Source organism: Zootermopsis nevadensis, unplaced genomic scaffold (genome assembly GCF_977971745.1).
Source record: "Zootermopsis nevadensis isolate Lab colony 2312 unplaced genomic scaffold, Znev_1.0 Znev_ptg000030l, whole genome shotgun sequence".
Lineage (NCBI taxonomy): Eukaryota > Metazoa > Arthropoda > Insecta > Blattodea > Termopsidae > Zootermopsis > Zootermopsis nevadensis.
The window spans coordinates 17,576,460-17,602,046 of NW_028259162.1; the positions used below are offsets into that span (position 1 = coordinate 17,576,460).

At 38.5% G+C, this 25,587-nt stretch overlaps 2 protein-coding genes across 5 annotated transcripts in view; one reads left to right on the plus strand and one right to left on the minus strand.

Moving 5' to 3' along the window:
- Positions 1-95: 95 nt before the first annotated feature.
- Positions 96-1,906, minus strand: LOC110833765 (peptidyl-prolyl cis-trans isomerase). Its single transcript, XM_022072234.2, has 4 exons — positions 1,697-1,906; positions 1,068-1,284; positions 846-982; positions 96-763 (listed from the first exon to the last, which is right to left on the minus strand). The coding sequence occupies exons 1-4, from the start codon at positions 1,889-1,891 to the stop codon at positions 692-694; spliced, it is 621 nt and encodes a 206-aa protein (XP_021927926.1). The 5' UTR covers positions 1,892-1,906; the 3' UTR covers positions 96-691.
- A 356-nt stretch (positions 1,907-2,262) lies between these two features.
- LOC110833759 (cell division cycle and apoptosis regulator protein 1) overlaps positions 2,263-25,587 on the plus strand; it is a 35,946-nt gene continuing 12,621 nt past the window's right edge. The window contains exons 1-12 of one of the 4 annotated variants that reach the window (XM_087358422.1): positions 2,263-2,621; positions 2,764-2,839; positions 3,028-3,170; positions 3,386-3,466; positions 6,859-7,067; positions 9,916-10,121; positions 11,557-11,698; positions 14,429-14,560; positions 15,828-16,053; positions 17,430-17,725; positions 22,433-22,655; positions 23,630-23,704. In XM_087358422.1, the coding sequence (XP_087214548.1) occupies positions 2,788-2,839; positions 3,028-3,170; positions 3,386-3,466; positions 6,859-7,067; positions 9,916-10,121; positions 11,557-11,698; positions 14,429-14,560; positions 15,828-16,053; positions 17,430-17,725; positions 22,433-22,655; positions 23,630-23,704 (1,785 nt within the window). In that variant the 5' untranslated portion in view covers positions 2,263-2,621; positions 2,764-2,787. The remainder of the gene's footprint in view (positions 2,622-2,763; positions 2,840-3,027; positions 3,171-3,385; positions 3,467-6,858; positions 7,068-9,915; positions 10,122-11,556; positions 11,699-14,428; positions 14,561-15,827; positions 16,054-17,429; positions 17,726-22,432; positions 22,656-23,629; positions 23,705-25,587) is intronic. The other 3 variants (XM_087358423.1, XM_087358421.1, XM_087358424.1) reach the window with 3 other exon arrangements.

Below are 25,587 nucleotides of genomic sequence, written 5' to 3' on the forward strand. Positions count from 1 at the left end.
AAATGATTATCATTGCCACATTCCACAACGTGGAACCAATGCCACCCTGCCCCCAAACCCCCAGAGAGATAAAAGGGTAAATTACATAACTTGCATAATTTACACTGTATTTATTTTTCAACTGTATTAAACGACGGAAAATATTAGAACACAAGGTTAATAAAAAAAAACTTCCATCCAGAATCTAGCACACATACTCTTCTCAGGAATGCACAGTTAATTAAACATTACTTCATTACTAGAATTTGCATATATGTAGACTGCAGCATATATATATATTTTTTGATTCAAAACAGCAACTTAATACACAATCTACAAGTATTTTTAAAAAGAAGAAAATCTAATGAAAACAGTAACTAATATTAAGACTAAAAGTTATACAGAGTATCATTACTGATGCCTGAAACAGAGGATTCTTCTTAACCATGGTATTTGGCTGGGACATGCTCTATTTAATGTGAGGTTTGTATTTTGTTGGAATTTTACTTAACTAGGTAGTTCTTTGGCATACCACCACCTAAACAAAAAAAGTAACTATTTTATGGAATGATGGGCTGAAATATACAGCATTGTCACATGTGCCACAATTACTGCAGTCAGTGTTTTTATGATTTATATTACCAGCTGAAAATTAGGAAAGTCATGCATTTTATGCTGCAGGTAAATTGGCAAGGAAAATGTTTAGTACAGTTTAGAGTTGGCCACAATCCACAACTGTGATCTTCTTGCTCGTCTTGCCACTCTGGGAACCCAGACTCTCAAGCTGTAAAATAAAAATTAAATCACATAAGTCTACAGACTCGGCAAGGTTTAGATTTCATTTTATGGAAAATAATTAAACATACTTTCTTCACAACATCCATTCCCTCTACAACAGACCCAAACACAACATGCCGGTTGTCAAGCCAGCTTGTTTTTGCAGTGGTAACAAAGAACTGACTCCCATTAGTATTTGGTCCAGCATTGGCCATGGAGAGGATGCCTGGAAACAATTTTTTTTTTTTTTAGAAATCCATGTAACATGTACATATTGAAATGATTAATGTATGAACTATATATATGCATACCTGGTCCTGTGTGCTTTAACTGGAAATTTTCATCCTCAAACTTGCTACCATAGATTGATTTTCCTCCAGTGCCATTGTGGTTGGTGAAATCACCTCCCTGGCACATGAAGTTGGGAATAACACGATGGAATGTGCTACCCTTGTAACCAAAGCCTTTCTCGCCCGTACATAAGGCACGGAAATTTTCTGCCGTTTTTGGTACTACATCATTTCGAAGCTGAAAGTACAAGGGCGTCAAAATTAGAATTTATACAAGACACGTTACTATTTAACTTTCATATGAACATGTAATATCCCTTTAAAAATTTCACTTTATGAGTTTTACTTCATTCAGTATTCTTAATTACCAGCCTTATCAAGCACCATTTTGGAAAGCATTTACCGTTCACACTAACGCCAACCTCGTGGATGCAAAAAGCACAATCATCAATACTGTGATATGCTTATTTCGCAAAATTTGTAAAAATGTACAAATTAAGACCACAAAAGACGGATAATTCCAGCCATATGACAATGTAGACAAAAACCGGCACCCTCCGTCAGCCGTAAACTACAATCACAATGGACAGGCAATGCCATCATGCTATTTTAACTGTACCTATGAAAGTATAAATCCAAAACCTACTTACCTCCATCACAATTCTTCCTACACGCTGGCCATCAGCATTCATATCAAAATAAACTCTTGGTAAACACATTTTAGTAGATAGAGTACGAACACCAGCTACAAACAAACTCGCCTGCAAACCTCTGCCGATACCCACACCAAGCAAGGAAGACCAAGTACTCGACTGGCGGTAAACGCACAGCGCTGCGTGAGCCATTTTAGCTGCAAGTGATATGAAGTTTAATTTAATAAAAACTGTACCTCGTAGGAAACAAAGCAGTTAATTTAATTTACTGTATTATTTTAATAACGGTTTAAATATGACTTTTACAAATATATTTTTAAATATGTTATCTCAATTAATATGTGATATCTGAGAACTATTTTCTCTAGCGAAAGTGAAACGTAGTCCGTGTCATTACTGCTGTAGAACAAAATAAAACTTGATTTGAAAACATTAACATTTAAATATATTGTTACTTATATAATTTTAATAATTATATTTTAAGAATTGTTATATATATGTATTTATATATATATTACAGTTTTGAAAATCAATCTGACTTCATTCTGGAGTAGCCATGATTTTAACGCATGCTCAAATTGTTTTGGCTACCAATAAAGTCAATGCCATATTACTTAAATGCATAATAATTTAGCAGCAGGCATTATTATCTTCCAAAAAATATTTGGTTGATTATATAATTAATAATTCAAATGATATTTTTATTTTACGTGATTTAACATTTTTGCCGGTCTATGCTACGTAGTAAATGGCGTTACCAATTGTGAATACCAGCAATGTGTTGTGATATTTATGAACTGCCGTTTATAGGAAGTAATATTTGTTGTTAAGTATGTATAATTTTATTTTTGAAGTAAATGTTATTTATATTTTCGCGTATGACGATATTTCTTTTAGTTATACTAATGTTTAAAGACTATAGGTAGGTTGTAAATTGAAGCACATTTTTGTTGTTATTGTTTTTAACCTAGTTATCTATGCAACAGTGAGGTTTATGATTTGTATGAGTGCAATTAATATAATTTAGGATAGGCTTATAAAATGAATAATTTTTTATATTGCAGATCATTGGAGAGGTACAAAGCACCATGTCACAGTTTGGAGCGACTGCAAAAAATCCACCGTGGGTTAGGACGACAGGTAAGTTTGGTATTTAGTCGTCAAGGTAATAATATGTGTTAACTCTTTGAAGTGCAAAATACAACTTAATTTTAAAATTGATACATTTCTTTACAAGGTTATCAGATTTGGTAGGTGTACTGGACTGGCGTGGATTGCAGTCATCATTATGTGATAGTGGCTTTAAGTGAAAACCATTTTGTCTACAGCTCAAACGATGGCTACTGGTGTGACTCAGCAGCAACAGCAGCTCCAAACGCAGATGATGGGGCAGACCACTATGGTTGCCAACCCGACCATGGTTCAGTATCAGCAGCCACAAGTCTTCCAGACACCGATGGGAATGCAACAGGTTGCTAAATGTTGCAATATTGGCTTGGCTTGTAGGATAATTGTTGAAGTGAAAGCGCAGGTTCCGGATAGCAGTATGTGATACCTGTATTGCTGCCTCACCCAGTATATCTGTGCCTGCCTGGAACACCCACGGAGGTTGCAAGTGCAACATAGGTGACATTACCTTTGCAGTATCATAGTTAACGTTGTCCATCCCATTCCATTCTATTTCAGGCTGGAATGACCATGACGTCAATGACAGGTGCAATCGGTGCTACAAGTGTTGCAATGCCAACAGCACTTGGAGGGACTCAGGTAAGTTTGTCGGGTAGTTGTTGGTGTCAGATGCATGTTAAGTGTGCCACACTTTGTCATTCCCTAATTTGGTAATAATTTAATTGAATCAGTTTTGTAAATTGATTGTAGGTTGTCAGGAGTGAATGTATGTTACCTTTAAAATATGCAATTGGCATTAATCATTGTCTTTTTACAAAAGAGAAAGATTTTTATTGCTCTTTGCCAGATAAAAGAATTGCTTCCTTTTATCTTAAGATTGTGGTTGAAAGCAAAGGGAGTTGAATGTGTAAACCCCCTCTAAATATTACTCTGATTTTTAGGTAATAACACAAGAATACAGTTCATGAAAATGGAGCACTAATGTGTTATAAATTTATCTCTATAACTCACTTTCTGTATTCAGTTTGCAGTTGCAGTATTTCATGTTGACTTTTATAATTTACTTGTTCAACATGAGCAGTTCTAAAGTATAATTTTTGGGCATGGAAAGGAGACAGCTAAAATTCATACCATTAAACACACAAGTTAGTAATTTTTTTGCAAACAGGAAAATAAATTAAACATGACCTTATCTTGGTTATCAGTCAAGAATTAATAGGCCTGCGTGATGTTACCGGGTTGGCTTCACCTTGCCACTGTATGAATATTTTTATGAATCATGATGATGGCATATTAAGAAATTAGGCCATCGCTAATTTCTCCAATATCCCTTCTACTTCATCGTACATAGTCATCCTCTGTTATTTGACATAACATAACCTCTGCTGTTTGTACAACATAAATGAATCAGCCGCTGCCAAACAACGTTTCGTCATTCTCCATTGTCAGGTGTATCTATGAAACTTAACTGAACAGAAATTTTTTTATGCTGAAACATGGGCCCAAAATGAGATAAATAAAAGCAAAAGTTAGCTTTGAGAAGATTGTTTCATTAACACAATCACACGGTTCATATGGCTAATCTTTGGCTAATTCTGTCACTAATTCTCTGTTCTCAAATTTCTCAAGTAACTTGAGCTGTTGTTTTACTGTCTACAATTTTTTTTATTTTCAGCCATCATTCATAGGATTCACGAGTGTTAATTAACTGTAATTTTCACGTAACAAAGAACATTGTAATGGAATTGACTGTAAGACACTAGTGTTTGGAAAAGTCCAAATGCACATGTAGAATTCTGTCTCACCCCACCTCCAATACTTCCAGTACTGTCATAAAGCAGCAAAAAAAGGTATTCAACTGTATCTTCTGTGAACCCAAAATCAGTTCACCACCAATGGTCATAGAAAGTTATCAGTAGCCTAGTTTACATGTGGAAGAAATTGAGTGTAGAGCGCCTAAAATGGAGGAAGTAAAGCAGGCCATTAACAAATTAAAAAATAATAGAGCCCCAGGACCAGATATCGTTAATGCCGAATTACTGAAAGAAGAAAACACAGTTTTATTTAAAAAAATTACTTATAATAATGGTAAAAACCTGAAGATAGAAGAAATACCCCAAGATTGGGAGGAGGATATTATATGCCGAATATTTAAGAAGAGAGGAACTAGAGTGTAGCAACTATCAGGGTATAACGCTGTTAAATACAGCATATAAATTATTTTGTAATTTGCTGTATGAACGACTTTAACCAAATGCTCAACAGATACTGGAAACCTATCAGTGCAGGTTTAGGGCTGGAAAGTCCAAGTCAGATCAGGTACACACATTGAGACAGATCTTGGAAAATACTCATGAGTACATTGTCAGAATGTACCATCTCTTCATTGAATTTGAGGCTGCTGATGACAGCATAGGTAGAGATAAGCTTTTCGAGGCAATGAAAGAATTTCAAATACCAAACAAACGTGTAAATGAGTAAAGCTACACCGAAAATGGTATGTTGCAGAGTTGAAGTAAACAATGAATTGTCTGAGGCCTTCAGATCAGGAATGGACTAAGATAGGGGGATGCACTGTCAGGTATGTTATTTAATGTTGCCCTTGAGAAAGCAGTACAAGCTTCAGGTATAGAAGAAATGAGGCACAGTATACCACAAATCAGTGCAAACACTTGTCTATGCCGATGATATTGATATTATCGGGAGAACATAGAGGGCAGTTAGAGAAAGACCTGCACGAGAGATGGGACTACAGGTAACTGAAGGAAAAACTAAATACATGGAAGTAACAACAAAGCAGAAGACATTTAAGGTGAACTATGAGTTTAAATACATGGGTACTGTAGTCATGAACAATAAATGCTAAAATGAATCTTTGGATAGGAATTGCAAACTGCTGCAATCATGGATTGAAGGACATGCTAAAATTGAGATACCTGAAAAGGGAAACATGGGCAGGCCCTATAACCCTTTATTGAAACGTGTACTTACATATCAGAGTGAGAGCTTGAGAATTATGGGCCAACAAGAGGGAAGGATGGCGAATGAAGTGCAGTTGTGAGCTATTTGACTTATATAAATCCCTATAAATAGTGAAGACTCTCAAAATGGGGGAGGCTCAAGTGACTAGGACACCTAACCAGAGCAAACGAAATATCTCCATGCAAGAAACTAAACTTTTCCAAGCGTGAAGGCACAAGGAGGGCTGGGAGACCCAGCTTAAGGTGGCTAGACAATGTAGAGAAAGATCTCAGAATCTTTGGTATACGAGGATGGAAAACAAAGATGCTGGACAGGAACCTATAGAGGAGGTCAAGACCCACACAGGGTTGTAGAGACAGCAAAGAGAGAGAGAGAGCAGAGTTCTTGCATTTTGAAGGTGACTGTCTTCCGGTATGTTGCTGCGTGTAGTCTGCTGCCTTCATCGTCAGGGTGATAAATCTCTCTGATGATGGAGGCAGCATGGACCTCTGAAACGTTGGTAAACTTCTGTCATGCTCCATGGCACGATAACCCAGAAGACAGCCTTCTTCAGACTCACCAGCATGAGGACCTCAAATCCTACTCCTTACAGTCTGCTTTACGTAACCAAGAGAAAGTAATAATAACTATTTGCATCTTGGTGCCTGGACACCTGCTCAGCCCACCCTCCCCAAATGCTGGTCCTGTGTACAAGTGAACTTATCCAAGGTGATGGCCTCTGGTTACATGCTTTTTATATTGAATTTCTGTCAACAGAAAATGGTATAAAATGTTATTAGTGTATTTGGAAGGTGCCAGGTTTAAATCTTGGCCTGGAGGCTGGCTATCCTGACTTATATTCTCGTGGTTTTCCTGTCCCTCCAGGTAAATTCCAAGGTAGTACTTTAAATTAGGCTGCGGCTGCTTCCTTACAGATCCTTTCAAATTTGTTATCCACTGTTATCGTCTCATTCAATGCTGTATAGTCTGAGCTACAGAAAGAAAATGTAGCTAAACTATAAATAAGTAACACAGTTAATTTTAAAGTATAAATGTTTGCTTGTTTGCAGATGTTCCCGCAGGTGGCCACGGTGAGCTACCCAACACCGCGGGCACTCAACCCAGCAGCTTTCCAGACTGCTCCTACAGTTGCTGCAGTCCCTCCAGTACCCCCTGCAACCCCCAATCCTTCACCGAAACAGAGGGTCTTCACTGGCACCGTTACTAAAGTCCATGACAATTTTGGATTTGTTGATGAAGATGTTTTCTTTCAAACAAGGTGAGATTTAGTGGTTTGGGTACATAAATTGCATTGTAGTTATAACATGTTCTTGATGTTGATGAAAATGTTCGGTCTATGCTTGTCATTGAAGTCGCTGTTTGTGATCTCTATGGCTGCGTTTTACATTCTTCTCCACAACTTGCAGGCCCTATAAGTTAGAACTGAACTGTACGACTGTAGCTGTTAATGAAAGTATTATTTCTGTGTGTGTGTGTTAGTTATGTCCGATTGTACAAATATTTTTGTGTGTTTCGAAAGATATCGTGCGTTCATCAACAGCTACAATGGTTCTCGGCAAATAATGAAGAATCCACCTTATCTAATTTTGTCTAGTACAGATTGTATTAGATCTTCCTATTTTAATTTACCTTTTCCCTCAGCATGTGCAGAATGTAGGTTGCAAGTTGAGCAGCAAGTAGTCCCTTCAGAATTCATAAAAAAAAACAGTTTTGTCACCCATGCTTGAGAGAAGTAGCAATTGATATTGCCTAGCACTGTCTTGATATCAGCTATGGTCGGAGATGATCGGTCTATGGTCGTATTGCTTTTGGTAGTGGGGACTGTTTTTGCATTTTCTTTTTGTTCCCGTCCAGTATGGTTTCCTGCACGATGAGGTACAGTAAATCAAGGTCAAAGAGATGAAAATAATCAATAGGCTTAGTGGAAAACAAAATATCTTCTTGTGTGAGATTTTATATTTTTATGGCAGCAATAGTTTAGAGGTTGTCTTGTTTAAGATGAATCCACATTCCAGCTCATCTTCACATTCAGCCATAAGTGGTTTGTCTGAGATATTGTCAGTAAAAGCTGTCCCACTATAGACACTTGTGGGGAGACCTTGGTACTAAATGGGGTGAGTGGTCAACATCACCCCCCAGCCGTGCTTTACCCTTAGGAAAGGACCCCGGTACCCATTGGATAGGAGGCTGGGTGAGCACCATAGCCTGTCTGGATGCAGAGGCCAGAGGAAAAATTCTCTGCCCCCATCGAACCCTAGTCGTCCAGTTCGAAGTCAGTCACTATACTGAGTGAGCTACTGACTTTAACAATGAGTTACAAAATTACATGGTTTCATAATCCAGATGGCTACAATCTAATGATCCTTCTTTTATTCAGGATTTTCAGATATGAACTAGATTTTTCATTCTTTCTTAATTTCTCTGCTGGCTGTGAACCTGCCCTGAAAGATTCTATGCTGCAGAGATGGGAGACGTAAGACATTTTATTCTTATGCTGTAACCAAAACTCTGGGTGAAATTTGAATCATATTCAGTTGTGGCTTACAAAGCAGCAAGAAATTTCTGATTATTCCCTTCTCAAAATTTTCAGAATTTTACAAGCAGTTTTTAAACAAGACAGCAGTCACGTAATTTCTAAAAGCCTGTTTGACATGGATTCACACATGTGGATGAATGGTGAGACAGGTCGTTCCCATTATGCACTTGTTTCATGCAAGGAAAGCAAAAATAAAAGTTTAATTTGGACATTTGCGTTATTTCTGTAACGAGGGTCGGCGTTGCGACCTGGATTGTCAACCTTGATTTATTCACGTCAAATTAAATCAGTTACAGTGGTCTGAACATACAGTCAACTCTCTACAACAACAACAACAACACACTTCGTGTCTCTGTTCTCTGCACACACACACACTCTGTCCTCCGAGTCTATCTGGTCCCTTGAGTTCGGCGCTCTTCCACACATCTCTTACACATCGGCCCGTAGCACCCCACTGGACACACGCTGGCTCCTCGGCTGCCACGGTCCACGTATTCGGTGCCTGCTCACGCAGCCAACCTGTCCTTACTTGGCGTCGGCCCATAGCACCCCACTGGACACACACTGGCTCCTCGGCCGCCACGGTCCTCGTACCCGGTGCCTGCTCACGCAGCCGACCTGTCCTTACTCAGCGTCGGCCCGTAGCACCCCAATGGACACATGCTGGCTCCTCGGCCACCATGGTCCACGTACCCGGTGCTCGCTCACGCAGCCGACCTGTCCATACTCAGCGTCGGCCCGTAGCACCCCACTGGACACACGCTAGCTCCTCAGCTGCCACGGTCCACGTACCCGGTGCTCTCACACGTAGCCGACCCGTCCTTTCTCAGCGCCACACCAGACCTCTCGTTGGCTCCACTCTCTCGGCTCTCACGGCACACTTCTCTTACGCCCGATTCACAGCTCTGTTCTTTCCACACTCCCTTTCCAACAACTCTACTCTCAACACTCTCTCTTTCCAACCACTCTTCAACACTTTCTCTTACCAACCACTCTACAACACTCTCCCTTTCCCTTTCCACCAACCAACCAACCAACCAACCAACCAAAAAGCTAACTGAGGGCGGAGTCCTGCGCAAGCGCAAGCATCGTCCCTATCTAGGTGAAACCATTCCTGTGCACAAGGCGCATTGCTGGAAATGGTAAACGGTCTTAATATAAAAAAACGGAAATTTTGCTGACGCTAACGGGGTTTCGTCATGGCGGGAGCCTCGACCATTCAAACTGGGATCTGTTGCTGCTGATGGGAGGTTATCCCATCAGGCAAGTTGTCCAAAGGAATATGGTTGGTTGGATCTCCTGGGTTTGAACCCAGAGAGGGAGGGGCCGTTTTGGCTGAAGGCCTCTGTGGCATTCCAAAAGCAACAATGTCTATAAATAGACACAACAATGCCGAATACGACAATGCCAAATACAACAGTGTCTATAAACGATTACAACAATGCCAAACCCAATAATTTTAATAAACAGACAACAATGCCAGATGCAACAATGTCAATAAACAGACAACTAAACTCTTTATTGACATTGTTATGCTGCTCTCAAGGCAACACATCACATTTCATTACAGCTGCTGTGTGAAGGGCTCAAACCCAGTTGTTGGAGACCGAGTGTTGGTGGAAGCCTCATATAACCCCAATATGCCATTCAAGTGGAATGCTACCAGAATCCAGGTGCTTCCCATGACAGGTGCCCCCACTGCTCGGACCCAGAGTACTCTTAGCAAAGGCTTCACTGCTACAGCTCAGAACAGTTACAACGCTGTTCCTCCTCCAGGTTTGTCTGCTGACTGTGTATCTGTTCCCATGTGACAGCGTTTGAACAGTTGAATAGATTTTTTAATATATTATATTGGGGAGTTTTACAAAAAGGTGTCAACACATTCAAATTTTGTTTAAAATCATATAACATTGGACACGTTACATGTAAATATACATACCCAAATACTCTCACCTCTAGTGTACGAGGGGCAGTCAGAAAGTTCCCGGAATAGTGGTATAGCATTGAAATAGTAGGACATATGGCAACACTTACCTAATCACCTTCAAAGTATGACCCTTACACACACACACACTTGCTCCATCGAACCTGCCATTGTTAGAAGCACCGGCGGAAGGCTTCGTTTGGAATCTTCCGGAGTTCGGCCGTCACATTCGATTTGATGTCCTCCATGGTTGCGAAATGCGTCCCCTTGAGGCCAATTCTCAGAGTAGGGAACAGCCAGAAGTCACTCGGAGTGATATCCAGAGAGTATGGTGGTTGGGTGATGAGGGGAATGCTTTTCTTGGCGGCGAATTGCTGCACAACCAGCGAGGTGTCGAATGCGACGGCCGAACTCCGGAAGATTCCAAACGAAGCCTTCCGCCAGTGCTTCCAACAATGGCAGGATTGATGGAGCAAATGTGTGTGTGCCGCAATGGTCCTACCTTGAAGGTGATTAGGTAAGCGTTGCCATTATGTCCTACCATTACAGTGCTATACCACAATTCCAGGAACTTTTTGACTGCCCTACGTATTTTTCTAAATATTTTTTGGAAGTCTGAAATATTTTGATAAGAAGTTGTAGAGAAGGGTGAAGAATACACATTGCCCATAAGTCTTACAATTTTGGGGTAATTAAATAAAGGGATTTATATCTTGTAACTCAAGAACTGTTAATTGGATTTTGGTTAGATTTTATTTCAGAGATCAATATCTGATTCTTTTAAGCTGTCTGTAGGAAAGCGGCACAAGCTAGGATTCATGAATTAAAAATCTGTTCTTTTCAAACAGTTTGAAAGAATAAACTGATTCTAGATATTCTTGCCATTTGATTCCTCCCTAAAGAAATTTTATTTACTACTCTTGTCTGCAGTCTTTCTCTCACAAGACTTTGATATAGCACCTAAACTGCTGAGATTTAGTTCAAGGAAGCTTCAGTTCTAATAATACTTTTCATTGCTTGAAGTTTTCTGTTGCTTTTGTATAATAGGTGTTTCAAGAATTAAATTGTCTTGAATAAATTGCATTAATGTCTTATGTTTGCACATGTCTGGACTCTGGCTCAGACCTTTTTTTAATCTCCATTCATTGAAGAATATGTTGCCATTTAAAATTTCCTCTCAAGGGAATTTATGTTTAGGATATCCAAAAATGAATATGCATTTCAGTAAATTACACATATGGATATTAAATCTAAATTGGTGTTGCTGAAACAACTAATTTCTTTTAGATGAAAACTCTGGAAGCAGTTTCGGACGAAGTAGTCGTAAACCGAGCGTGAGCAGTGGACGCAGGGACCGCTCAAAAGAACGTACTCGTGATGCAGAAGAAGACGAGACGGAAAGGAAGAAAAGAAGAGAAGAGAGGGCAAGGTATGTGTATGTATATGCAACTCACTGAAAATTTTGTGTTCTCATTACGATTTTTCTTTCATGACCTTAGTACGGCTTCCATGGGGTGCATACAAATGGAATAACTACATGAATTTTATGGCAACCATAACCTAACTTGCTTAATTTGCACGTACTTGCATTTGTTTTCTTCCAGAGATTCTAAATAGCTTGATTGTGTTTTTCTGTGAAAATTCATCTAGTTAAAGTCTTTTGACAATTTTGCCCTCTGCCTTCATGGTAAGTGTGATGGAATCAAAGTATTTCTTCTTCTTCTATGGCTCTCCGGTCCGTATTCAGTCCATGGCTTCCTCAATTCTCCTCTTCCATTCGGTCCTCCGTTAAGTCTGTCTGTCCGAGGCTTTGATTGAGGTTTCAAAACGTCTTCCTTTTTACGGTGCAAGGTTGTTAGCCAACCCCCAACCTGGAGGACCAGGGTACCTGTCTTAGTCTGACCTCTCCCCCTCGACCAATCTGGCTAGGGAGGCCCTACCAGTAGCTCTTGGGGTCACTGAGGTACTCGAGCCCCACCACCACGACAAGGTGCAGGTACCATTAAGTGGGGATCAAAGTATTTGGTGGGAGACTAATACAGTGGGATTCTTTTACGCTGATGATAGGATGACTAGTAAAGAATTCCCACTGGTGAATATGAGGTCATTGCCATGGTGGAATCTTGGCATTCCCTATATTTACAAAATTTACTGTCGGAGGTTAGGTATGGGTAGGCACGTAGAAATGTCTGCAGTTCATCCAGTTGGTCTGAAACTGTTGGAATGTATTCTTAAAACCTTGCATACTGTGTAGTGCAGTGGTCCCCAACGCGGTGCCCGCAGGCGCCATGGCACCCGCCAAGGCTCTTTTTTGGTGCCCGCGTTGTTACGGAAAGAGGTTATACTGAATAATAAAGGCCGTTCAACCATGAACATTATAAAATCAAAGCATAGATCTCGACTTACTGAAGCCCATCTTGACGATTGTTTGCAAGCAGCAACATCATCCTACACTCCCAAATTTGAAAAACTGGCTGATGAAATGCAGCGCCAAACATCACACTAACTTCCCACTTGAGTAATAATAATTGTACTTATAAAACTACGTACTTTTGATTGCGTGGGTTCTTGTATCATTAAACGTCGTGTTGTTTTGTGTATTATTTGGTGTCCATATCTTATTTGTCCAGAGAAAAGAAAATTTGGCTTTGTTAATTGGTTGGTGCCTGCCATGATCTCATAAACTCTCAAATGTGCCCATAGGCACAAAAAAGGTTGGGGACCACTGGTGTAGTGTATTGGAATATAAAAAACATGCATACAAACAAAACTGTTTACACTTTGAAGGACACTGATGATGACCTCTTGATTTTGAAACACGTTTGGCATTAGTTTCCTTCAAAGTGTAAACAGTTTTGTTTGTATGCATGTTTTTTATATGTTGGAATGTAACTTGATATGTTCACTTCTTCACAGTATTAGGCCACAATAGATCGTGTAATTTATGTCTGTTAATTTTTGAACATAAGTGTGGAATATTCTACATTCAGTTTTACATATTTATATCAATACTGTAGAAATTCATGAGAACACTTAAATTTTTCTTGAATTCTTGTGTGTGGTTATTTTCTGTACTTGGTCTTGTGTAAGATTCGTACTTGCATAGAGCAGATGCAGTTGTTTTTGACTGGTGGGATTCTGTTTACTTACAGCCAAGGGTCCCACTATCAAGTGGTAATGCCTTATTGCCCATTCAACACTCAACTGCTGTCTTGTTTGTTGGTGCAGTTGTAGTCTCTGCATGTTAAGAGTATGATAACATAGTGCAAAACTTTTATTGACAAATTAATTGATCTGTTATTATTTTTGTGTTATTTAACATGCTGCCAATTCACTTCAAGATATTTTAAAAATCTCTAAAGGTAGCTTGCATTGGCAACTTCTTTTTATCCATCCTATATGAGGTTTTGCATTTTCATTAACACGCTATTTAATTCATGAGTGTAATATACTTTATGTGTAAAATATTAAGGTGTTTTATGTTTTAATATTGGAAGATCACTACTTGAGTTTGTGAAAGAATGTTTGGCCACAGTTGTAGGTATTTTGTATCCATCATTGTACAGTGAGTTGTCCTCGGTGGTCTAGTTGTAGCATGCTTGCCACTGGTCCCAAGGCTTGCAGGTTCAAACCCAGCCGAGGTCGATGGATTTTAATGGATGATAGAGATTCGTAGCACGGCTTCCTTCGGAGGGGAAGTAAAGCCGGCAGTCTCATGTCGTAGATTTATGGCATGTAAAAGAACCTTACGAGCATGAACAAGATGTTTTGGAAGTAAAATTCAGCTGCCATTTCTCACCCATGTCTTTGGTAGAGGTCATGTGATGGGCGGATCGCTCGTCCAAAGAGTCCCTACAAAAGTCTAAAGAAAGTAGATAGAAACTTCTGTAAGAGGCCCCTATGCTACATGTCAGAGAGAAATGGGTATTGCACATTGACCAGGCATACTGGTGACCTTGTAGCCGACTTAGAATCGAGCCTAACAAGGGGACCCAGTTGATCGTTATCCCCGATTTGGTTCCAGTTTTGCAGTGTACCCTCTTCTCACTTCCTGGTCTGATTTTGTTTTAATTGTCATTAATACATTCAGTGTAAGTGACCCGTTCAGACACAAAATATGGGGATCACTGTTGTCAGTTTCCACTGATCTTATGTCCAGGGAGCGAGAGGAAAAGGAAAAGAGAAGTCCATCAGTTCGTCGCCGTAGCAAGAGTCCACGTCCAGTGCCAAGAAGAAGAGCTAGAATAGTTCCTCGCTACATGGTGCAGATACCTAAGATTGCTCTTGATATGTAAGTGTGCTTGTATTTTGAGTGTATTTTGATACCTCTGATATCTAAAGTAAAATATATTTCTGTATTTAAAGTTTTAATGTTTCTGACAGTGGAATGTTGTATTGTGTTAAATTGCTCTCTTGGACTATGTTCATTGTTTGGGTTTTTAAATTGTAGAATTACAATGTTTCAAAAGCTGGAGTCTGCTTTCATCATCAGGTGAAAGAAATAGGTTTTCTGTTCTTGTTCCCCCTTTTTATCTGATGGTGAAAGCAGAATCCAGCTTTTGAAACACTGTAATTTTATAATTTAGGTGATGGACAAAGTCCAGAAATGTAATTTAACATGTTTCTGTTGGCTGGACAGCTGGTGTCTTAGAATTAATCTCTATTACCCATTTTTGAAACAAACGTTTTGACTATAAATACCCAAACAGATTTATCAAGTAACATTAAAACAGGCCTGCCCAACCTGTACCACAACACAATGTTATGTTACCCATGAAGACATTTGAAATAAGAAAACACCTTTTAACCCTTTCCCTGGCAAGGGCGCAATAGAACGCCAAAGCAATTCCACCAGTTTCCTAGCAAACTATGAAAGAAAACTTATCACCACTTCCATATTCCCAAGTGACCCTATCATAAATCCTTATTCTTAGTGGTTGTTCTTTGCTGGGATTAAAATAACTTTGTCGACGATTGCCAACATGTATTGTTACGGGGATGTTTTCTAGTTAACGATTTGCAGATGTGCAGACATCAGCATCGACTTCTTTCTGATATTTTCATTGCCAGTCTTATTGTGCAAAAGATCACACCCAAGTTTAAATCAGTGCAATTGTGATTTGAAAAGGTTATGAGCTTTTGGTTTATGGAGACATATATTTCATTACTAATTCATTTTGTAAAAATGTACTAAAAATAAACGCACTCTAGCCTAGGTTGTGTATTGCATTTTTTACAAATTTTTCACATTTTCATCAGTATATTTTTATTGTATATAATGTATAGAAAAATATGCAGATAAATGTATATATATGTGTGTGTGTAATTATACGTATGTATTCTACATTTCATATATTGAACTTCATGTTGTCCGCATACAGACCAAATTTTGCCCAAATTGCGTGCACAACAAAAAAGGTTGGCAGTCCTTCATTAAAACACAGTGGAGCAGCATAATGTAACATTCTTGTGTTGTAATAACATCTCTTATTTGTTGGTAATGCAGTAGGGTATTCGTTGAAATGCCACTGTAAGGTGCTGAAAATGGATTATTTCAGGCCTGAAGCTGATGTTTTGGAGTTGCGAAGGCGGTACGCAAACATGTATATCCCATCAGACTTCTTTTCTACCAATTTCCGTTGGGTAGACGCATTTCCGCCTCATAACCCATTCACCCTGGAACAACCTTGCTCGTTTCATGTGATGAACAAGGAGGTTGACGCTGTATTAGAGAACCTTGCTGTGCTGGAGCCTCCAGATGCTGATTACCTTTTCTCTGCCAAGGTAAGATTCATATCTGTTACAGTACTTGACCCTCTTTCATATATGAACATTGCAGTATGTTCAGTGTCACAGTGCTGCATGAAGTGTGAACATGCTTGTACTTTCTCACTTTGTGTCCTGTAGATGCAAAGATACAACAAATCTTTGTTTTGTTGAAAACTGAAAGCTTCAGACATCTATTGGGAAGTGATTGCCCTACATTGCCACTTTAATTCTTCTTGTTTATTTCTTTCTTTGTGTGATTGACATGAATTATGATAGTTCGTAAACCAAGCCAGTGTCCAAATATTGTTTGTATAAAGTGGACTTCATTACGTGCAGAAGAGAGTTAGATAAAACACTGATGATGTTAGAATGTGATACCCCATACTCTGATGACAGAAATGCTAGTTTTGATTCTGAATGTGAACATCAGAGTGGCACTAGAAAACTTGAACCATTTGCAACAACCAATTTATTACCAAAGCTGTGGAAAGGAAGTAGATTATGGAAATGTATTTCTCTGGAAAAACATGAATGAGCACAATCTAATATTATTTGACCATCTGACCAAAAGTCACATTTGTAACTGTCCTTGGATGATTAAGTTTTTCACCTTTGTGACATTGTGGGTTCTGTCGGACTGAGTTAAATGGAATCTTCTGTGGTGTGCATTCTTTATATCAGTTAACAATTACTACATGGTTAGCAACTATCTGAACGTGCATATCCACACCATTACGCCTCCATTCCCATGTTCTAGTGCAGTGGTATTCAACCTGGGGTACGCGAAGACATCTTAGGGGGTACGTGAAATTTAAAGAAAAATGTTTTATGATAAACACTGAATAATCAGTAATGTAATTTATTTAATTTATTTTAGATGTAGATTATATACTATGTATAACTTGAATTATACACCAACAACTTTGGGGGTACAAAGTTGAAGAGAAATTATATCTGGGGGTACGCCAAGACATCTTAGGGGGTACGTGAAATTTTAAAAAAAATTATTTTATGATAAACACTGAATAATCAGTAATGTAATTTATTTAATTTATTTTAGATGTAGATTATATACTGTGTATAACTTGAATTATACACCAACAACTTTGGGGGTACAAAGTTGAAGAGAAATTATATCTGGGGGTACGCGAACAAAAAAGGTTGAATACCACTGTTCTAGTGTAAAGGTAATATTCAAACAGATATCAGGGTAATCCTTATTTCAGGCATGCTGTTGTGGAATATACTACAGTTATAATAAGTATTTTTCCATCTAAACAACTATTATTTTGTAACATTGTCTTATTCCAGCCACTTCATGTTTCTCTCAGCGCCCTCTGTGCGCCCGTCCAGACTGACTTTCTATATGTAAATGTTTTCTTTGTTGTTAGGTAATGCTGATGAGCATGCCAACTATGGAAGAAATCTTCAGAAAGTGCTGTGCTCTGGCTGAAGACAAAGAAACTAAAGATTCATCTGATGACACCAGAGACTTTGTCCATCCAACACGTCTTGTCAACTTTCTGGTTGGACTGCGGGGGAAGAATGAAACTATGGCTGTTGGTGGGCCATGGAGTCCATCTTTAGATGGGTCAAACCCAGAAAAGGATCCGTCAGTTCTCATCAAAACAGCCATCCGGACCTGCCAGGCTCTCACAGGCATTGATCTCTCACACTGCACACAGTGGTAGGTGACAAACCCAGGCCAGTTTTCATCTGATCTTACTTAATTTTTAAGTTTCATGCGTGAGGGTTTCAGTTGTATCTGAAAGTTTCAAATTTGCAGGATGTTACATTTTCTTTCCTTTGATGACTGATGATGTTTCTTTGCAGGTATTACATGAGGTTATGTTGTCTTTATTTGCAGTCATATATAAAATTAGAACATAAGCAATGGAAAGTCGTGTTTTACCCTTACTAGGTATTTGTTATTTGTCAGCTTTGGAAGCTCAATACGATTAAGGTGCACTGTCCCACATGCATATGTGCCCTGTGACTTCAAGTATTCAGACAGTTCCAAAGATGTAAAGCAGTTGTCCATCATGATAATATAATTACTGTGATGCAGAGGTGATGTTAATTTTCGTTTCTCTTCTACTAATGCCAGAACAGTTCTTGCTGGGTTTTTTTTGCACATTTTGCCTTGATAAACATGACACTCATAAATGTAACCTGAGACATGTCATTGGGGCATCACAATTCACAATTTTTGTCAGGTTATATTGCCTTTTGAAATGTATGGTGCTGTCATCTCTGTTCTGAAACTGATCTGGTAGTCTTAAGTTCTTGAAAGCTCTCATTCAGGGCAGTAGTTGAAAAGTCGATTGTATACTCGGCTCGTCAAAGAATAGCCCACTTTATGAAACCCGAAGGTTCATCACCATGTTCACAAAATCCCACCACTGGACTCTATCCTGAGCTGGCTGCATTCTGTTGCAGATGATAACCTCGCAAAATATTTTTATTTAGTGTTGATAGACAATGATTATGCAAATGAAGGGAAATTTTGGCACTTTTGGGTTATCAGGACACATCGCTTTAAAAATACTTGTCATTTATTGAAATAAAATATAATAACTTTCAAGTATATGTCATTTATCCACACACATTAACCTAACCTAACCTAACGTATTTTTAAAGCAATGTGTCCCGATAACCCACAAGTACCAAAATTTTTATATGACGGGAGCTTATAACTGTGATTTTATGGGTTTAATATGAGCATTTTCATGTCTTGCAAAGCACCAGCATGACAGTAACTTTGACCGTTGAAGTTTATTTTCAAAAGAAGCAGAAACCAGTCTTTGTCATGACACCTCTCTCTCTCTCTCTCTCTCTCTCTCCATGTTAATGTTTGGTTACTCTGTGAGTATCATGATTGTCATCATCATCGTTGCCTTTCTTGTTATCTTATGTATTTATGACTTATTTAATGAATGGCTGGACAGAACATGAAGAAGAACACAATTCGTAATGAAAATATTAAAACATTCCACTAGTTCCTAAGATTAAATGTGTAACGTCATGTGATAGGATGATTAATGTGTAATGAATTAGAAAGGATATGGAAGAAGTGGTCATGACCAAATTTAAAATGCTACTTGGAGGGACTGAGGAATACCACAATATGACTAGTATTTGGTACGAGATTCGAACGTAGGAAGGACTTCCATGATGTGTTATAGGAGTGCTGTATTCAATTTAGTTGTTATTGTCAACAAAACTGCCATCATTGTCACGATTAATAAACCATCAGTGTGACAATTGTTTTTATTTGGCTCCAGTGTGGATGCTAGGTATTTGTTAACTGGCAGGAGCAATTTGGAGTTTTCCTATATCACTGCATTCAGAAGAGAACTGGAATCGTTCCAGTCTTGTGTTTAGCGGACACATAAGTTGTTGTCTGCTAGATTGTGAAGATGATGATCACTCATAAATCTTGCAGCAATGTGAAGAATATTCCTGTATTTCTGCATGGCATATTGTTGAAACATGGGCTCACCTGTATTTTGATTTATTTCTGTTTTTAACACAGTTCACTTTAAATTCAGAAGATTTTGGAATTAGATGGTATGCTACATTTGTTTTAGAAATGCACCTAAGAAATGCTGCTCCTTTTATGTGTTGCAAGAGAAGCTGCATAGAAGTGTTAAGATATATTAAATGTTAATAGATTTGGTGTTCTGCACTTCATGTTTTTAAAGTGTTGTTTCTATTTGTTTTAAGACTTTTCTTCTTTGACTCCAGTTTTTATTTTATAAATACTATTCATATTAACAGCAGTACACCCATTTGTCAGCTAACAGTTCAACAATGTTGCAGACATTTAAATTGGTAACATGTTATGATTTTATGTTGCTGTTCTTTGTCTCCAAGTTTACAGACCTTTATTTGATGGTTAATCGTTTTTCATATATAACAGTGCAACAGTTTTATTTTAGGAGCCAAAGCAACTTTTATTTTTGAAGAAGCTGCCTTTTATTTTCAGACAAGCCATTTAGTGTGCTTGTAACATTTGCTGTGTGTTTTCACAGGTGAATCAAATTTTGTCTGTAGTGTTTTGCACTGAAGGGATATTATTTTATGATACTTTTTCTGTGGGCTGTTGGGAATGTTTAATTATTAGATTGCTTTCTGTGCTTTGCATTTGTTATCCATTTGTCCCCACCTTTGGGATAACATGCTGCTATGTTTTCCAGTTGGTATTATTATAGTTAGTATTTACTCTGGTAAGTGGTATATTATATTTTGTATTTGGTGTATTCTTTCAGACTGCTGTGATCATTTACCTTGTGTACTTTGCTCTGTGTAAGTGGTTCCCAAACTGAGATTCATGAATACACAAGTTTCAGGTACACCAGAAGAAATGTGTGTTGGTAGGAACCTCATTTTTATAACAACACTTCCCTGGATTTACTAATGAGCCATATTGTCAACTTAAATGTTGTATTCTTCATCACCAGGTGTCTTTCTAACTATTTTGTAAGGAAAGAGACTGAAATTATGTTACATTGAGGGGGGGGGGGGTGGAGGTGGGTTTGATGTACAGTACAGGTAGCTCTCGATTTGCGCCGATTCAGAATAACACCAATTTTTAAACCGTAAAGTCAAAAAGTGAAAAAAATATATTTTACTATTATTTATAACGTTTTACGATGTTTCTTGTATTGCTTCTTGTACTAAATCGTAATCCTTACGTCGCTGATTTTGAATAAAAATTATAAATACAGTCATCTCTGCAATTACGTACGTTTCGTTAACATGAATTTGCTGCAATGAGATCGATGAATTGGTAAAAGCTGTTTGTGAAATGCAAACTTTTGCATATGCGAGTTTGCTCTTGTGCTGAAGCAAAGAGGAGCGTTATGGCATCCATGAGGCCTTATCGTGAAATTTTGAAAGAAAGAAAGAAGAAATCACGACAGTTCACACTACATGCCTTCTTTGAGAAACATGACGCTCCTCAACCAGGGACTTCGTTGAGAACTAACGCCGCTTCATCACGCCATCGCTCATTGTAAGTGTATAAAATATATTTTTTTAAATTCCCTTTATTTTATTTATGTTATATCAGAGCTTTAAATGTAATGCCATTATGTTACTCGTCAATGTTTGGGTGCAGGGAACGCATGTATTGACTTCCCATTGATTTACATGATAAAATCGTTCCAATTTACGCCAATTCCGATTACGCCGGTTCGTCCAGGAACACATCCCCGGCGTAAATCGAGGGCTACCTGTATATAGTGTCACTAGCTCCTTTCCTTCCAAAAGAGATTTGACATGTGAAACATTGTGCATTAGTAGAGATAGGGCAGGTTAAGTTGTTTGGCAGTAGACAAGATGTACATGTATGATACAGGTTGGTGTTTATTATTCTAATGTTTTCAAGGAAGGAGTTTTTCAAGTGGTAAAGTTTGGGAATCACTGTTGTAAGTAGTGATAATTGTTGTTGTGTATAGTGATTGTGTAAGTCCTGTGCTATTGTTTCTCCCAAAAAGCACCGTGAAACAATTTCTTACGATACTTTTATTGCTGTTGCAGTTTTTCTCTCATGCTTGTTTGCAGTTTGTTGATGTTAAGTGTTATGCAGTTTGAAGAAAATGGGAGTCAAACGAGGCAGGACTCTTCAACAGTTCCTTTTTGACTCGCATACAGAATTCTTTTCTGCATATCACATAACCTTTCTTTCCTTGAATCAGAATTCACAAATCTGGAAGTAAAGGCGAGATTCTTTTTACTTTCGTTAGGTAACTTAAGAATGTTTAATGTTTATTGCGTTTGTCATTTTAATGGAAGAACTTTTTTTTTCATGAAATTTATTGGTTAAAAGTTTTTGTTTAGTAGGGCCCACAACAGTTTTTTTTTACACAACTTATTTAAAAAAGGTTTTATTAACTTGATTTATAATATTACACTTTGTAATGGAGCTTTCAGAGTGTTCTTGTCAGTTTCAGCAATGCATAATATTATAAACAACATTTGAGCCTTATATAAGGGCCTGTAACATTAGCACTAGAAACTGGTAAATTACCATTTCTTCACTTTATTTCTGTTTGTAAATGGAACAGTATTAAAACAAGTTGTCTTACATGTGTGCAGCAGAACAGAATGTTTCGTTTCACATGTGCCACAGCTTCTTCGCTGTGATCAGAAATTATATTTGTGTCAGAGTACGGGTGAACTGGATTGTCCACAGTTCAGCACCTATTTGAAGTTGTCCTGTAAATGATGAATAATTGGAATTTTATGAACCATTTTAGCATGTGCAGGAAATGATCTAATTATCCATCTGGCGGCCATGGACTTCCAGACTTGCTTGTCGCTCATTCGCTTCTGACGCTAAGGTAGCTGATGTTGCTTGTAATGCGAGGGTAACTTCTGACCCTGACAGGTATCGGTTCCTGGAGATTTACTACCGGCGAGGCGAGTCTACTCACAAAGGGCGTGTGGTGCCAGCGCGGGTTGAAACAGTGGTACTATTTCTCCCAGATGTTTGGAGCTGTGTTCCGACACGCCTAGAGTGGGACGGCCTTCATCTCAACTACAAGAAACAGCTGGAACGCAAGCTGAAAGCAGACCAAGATGGCACAGATGGAGTCAATGCAGATGAAAAGGCACAGCCAACCATACACATCCCTCTTTATGCATCTCTTTTCTTAGAGACCTTACTTTTCTTTCTCTGTTTTCTCCCCCTGTTCATTGTAGAGTGTAAGTGTGTGCGCACATGTGAGAGAAAGTGACTCTTTGCAGCCTTATTGTTTATGGTGATTCAGATTTGTTCAGTTTGCTGACAGGCAGTGGTGGAGCCCATTTTTGGGGATGTAGGTCAGTGGGATTAAACTGAAACATGCAGTCATCTTTTGAACCACAGGATTGTATCTGGAGGTGTATTTTGCTTCATGCAGGAAAAATGCCCAAAAGTCGCCGGAGTTCCACCAAGGCTGGCAAAGCGTGAAGGGATGGTGTTCCGACATCGATGCTGTCCTCACGATCAAGGGGGGCTTGCACTTGTTTGTAGAATATCCACTATATATAGCGACTTTCTGGCTTAAGGGTATGGGGAGACGGGATTCTCAGTTTGTCATCAGGAATGCTGACTTCTGGTCGACGACTTGGGCAGATAACCATGTCTAGCTATGGGGTCAGAGTTTCCCAAGCAAGGTGCACATCAAATGGAAGCAGACAGCTTCAGGATCATTAGTGTTTTAATGCATAATCCAGTTCCTCATGCTGTTTAAGAAACTAAAATAATGTTGTTCACAGCAGCGATGATATCAGATGTAAACTGCATTAACTGTGTGGTGTCAAAGCAAGTCTCATATGATTGTTCTTGGAATGCATAAATATCTGATCTTGTTTTGACATGGTTTTTAGTTTTGTTAATAATGCTGAAAAGGAAGTTGAATGGTAAGTTACCATTCAACTTGACTTTCTAGGAAGGTGGTGGTTTTGTGTGTGAGGAGTGTGTACTTCTGTTTTGATTGTGCTTATTGATCTCCCTGCCATGATCCATTCCGGTGTGTTTAGAACCATGACAGATGATGAGTAAGTGTTGAAGAGAAGTTAACAAGTTGAATGTTGGTTACAGGAAGGCGAAGAAAGTACAAGTGAGATCAAAAAGGAACCAACACACTTCTCTGAGCTGGATCCAAAGGGCATGAAGGTGAGTACTCCACTTTAGATGTGGGAGGGATGGTAGTTAATGAGGAAAGGAGGTAATTTGCATAAACCTGTGATTCTAAACCTTGTCTTGCTGTGACCCTAAATTGGTCACTGACAGAACCACCTGACCTTTAGATGTAATCTTGTAAGCACGTAATAGGGCAAAAGGAGTAGTTCTGGGAAGAACGTACAATGCAATGCTTCAGTCTCTATGATAGGTTAGAAGTAACTGATTTCATAATTATGCAATTTACCGATCATTTCTGTGTGTAATTTCCACCAGCATGGATTCAAATTACTTTAAATTGAATCAGTAATTTTTGATAGTGGTCTTATTTCATTTTTGGCAAAAATGAGTTTTGAACATTTTTCATATTTTATTCACACACTCATACCTTTCTGCTCTCTTTTGAAACAAGGCTACTGAATGGCCAGTATCTAACTTTGCTTTTGAACAAGCCTTATTTCTGGAATAAAGCTGGTTTTAAAGTGAGCTGACAAAGTTACATAACTTTGCAAGCAATGTTGTCACATGCATTTTGAATACAGTGTTTTAAATCTAGATGTTGTTGCATCACTACACATAGAGGATTCAAAGAGCATACTTTTGATCTTTAAGTGCCAGCGTTACCTGTTGTTCTGTCCTTGAAGAAGGTTTGTTAAGAACCAGTGCCTATTAATATGCTATAAAAGATTGACATGCATTGTTTGGCATCCTACATTTTGTGGGACAGTGGTGATGATAACTGAAAAGATAAATTTAATTGGTTTGTAGTTAAAAAACTAAAATATTATGTGGTAGGCCTATATATGTACATAATGATAAGTAAATGATGGCTATCTGATGTTAAGAAAGAGACACAGTGATGTTTGTGATTCTGAATATTAAGATGACTCTTTAACAGCTGTTTCAAAAAGTGCTGATTGAGGTTAGCTCTTTTAACAGACCCCACAGAGTAGGTACCCCCCCTTTTCTTACACCTGAGTATGAAGACAGATCTGGTTTTTGAAACTTTGTGTATTTTTTAGAATATCAGACAATGGTCAAAGTTCAAAAACTTAATAATCCAGAATGCTTACAAGGTGTTTTATCGTAATGCCCATTCCCATGCGGTGAACACTGCCTTGGATTTGTCACTTTGTGGCTTTCATGTGTTCAGCCCCCTCAAAAAAGTGCTAAAGGGCTTAGATTTGTGTCCAACAGAGGCATCAAGATTGCAGTGGTGGGTCGGTCCCAACAGCAGCCCAGGAAACTCTTTACAGAGGAAATCCTTCAGCTGGTGCAACAGTGAGACGTCTGTCTCGTTGCTCATAGGGACTATTTATAATGGCTCTGCTCATTTTTCCAGAACAGATCCTGAATGGGTTTCATTTGAACAAGCCTTGTACTTACTTCTGAGCATATAAAAGCAGTGACTTAATTGGTAGTGAAGAAACTGGTAATTTAGAGACAGGAATGAAATATCTTTTATCCAGGAGGTGGGTAATTTGCAGGGCTTGAACCACCAGATGCAATCCAAGGGTTTTGTGGTCTGAAACAGAGGTGAAGGCATGTCTGAGCACTCATATGTATTGTCTGATAGAATTCTTCCAGTGTATTATTGTATGGAATTCCATTGAGAGGCAGGTGGTTCTGCCTTAAGGTCCTAACCTATATTGAATTTTATCCCGAACATGGTTTTCCCATCTTTCATCACTTCCATGATTTGTCATGTGTAAGTTAATGTGTTGTCTGAGTATATAATTGACTCAGCCTTGAAGTATAGCCCATGTCCAGTTGGTTATAATAACTCTTTCGCCTGCTTGTCAATAAAGATATGAACATAAATTGAAAAGTTCCTGTTTCATCACTGCTTTCTAGATGTCATATAGATGAAAATATCT

What these genes read in the sequence shown, in the direction of transcription:
- LOC110833765 (XM_022072234.2), bottom strand. Translation starts at nt 1,891, where the DNA reads ATGGCTCACGCAGCGCTGTGCGTTTACCGCCAGTCGAGTACTTGGTCT. An exon ending in TAGGAAGAATTGTGATGGAG is followed by an intron (nt 1,285 to 1,696) that starts GTAAGTAGGTTT and finishes TTGTACTTTCAG; the next exon opens with CTTCGAAATGATGTAGTACC. An exon ending in GAATGGATGTTGTGAAGAAA is followed by an intron (nt 764 to 845) that starts GTATGTTTAATT and finishes TTTATTTTACAG; the next exon opens with CTTGAGAGTCTGGGTTCCCA.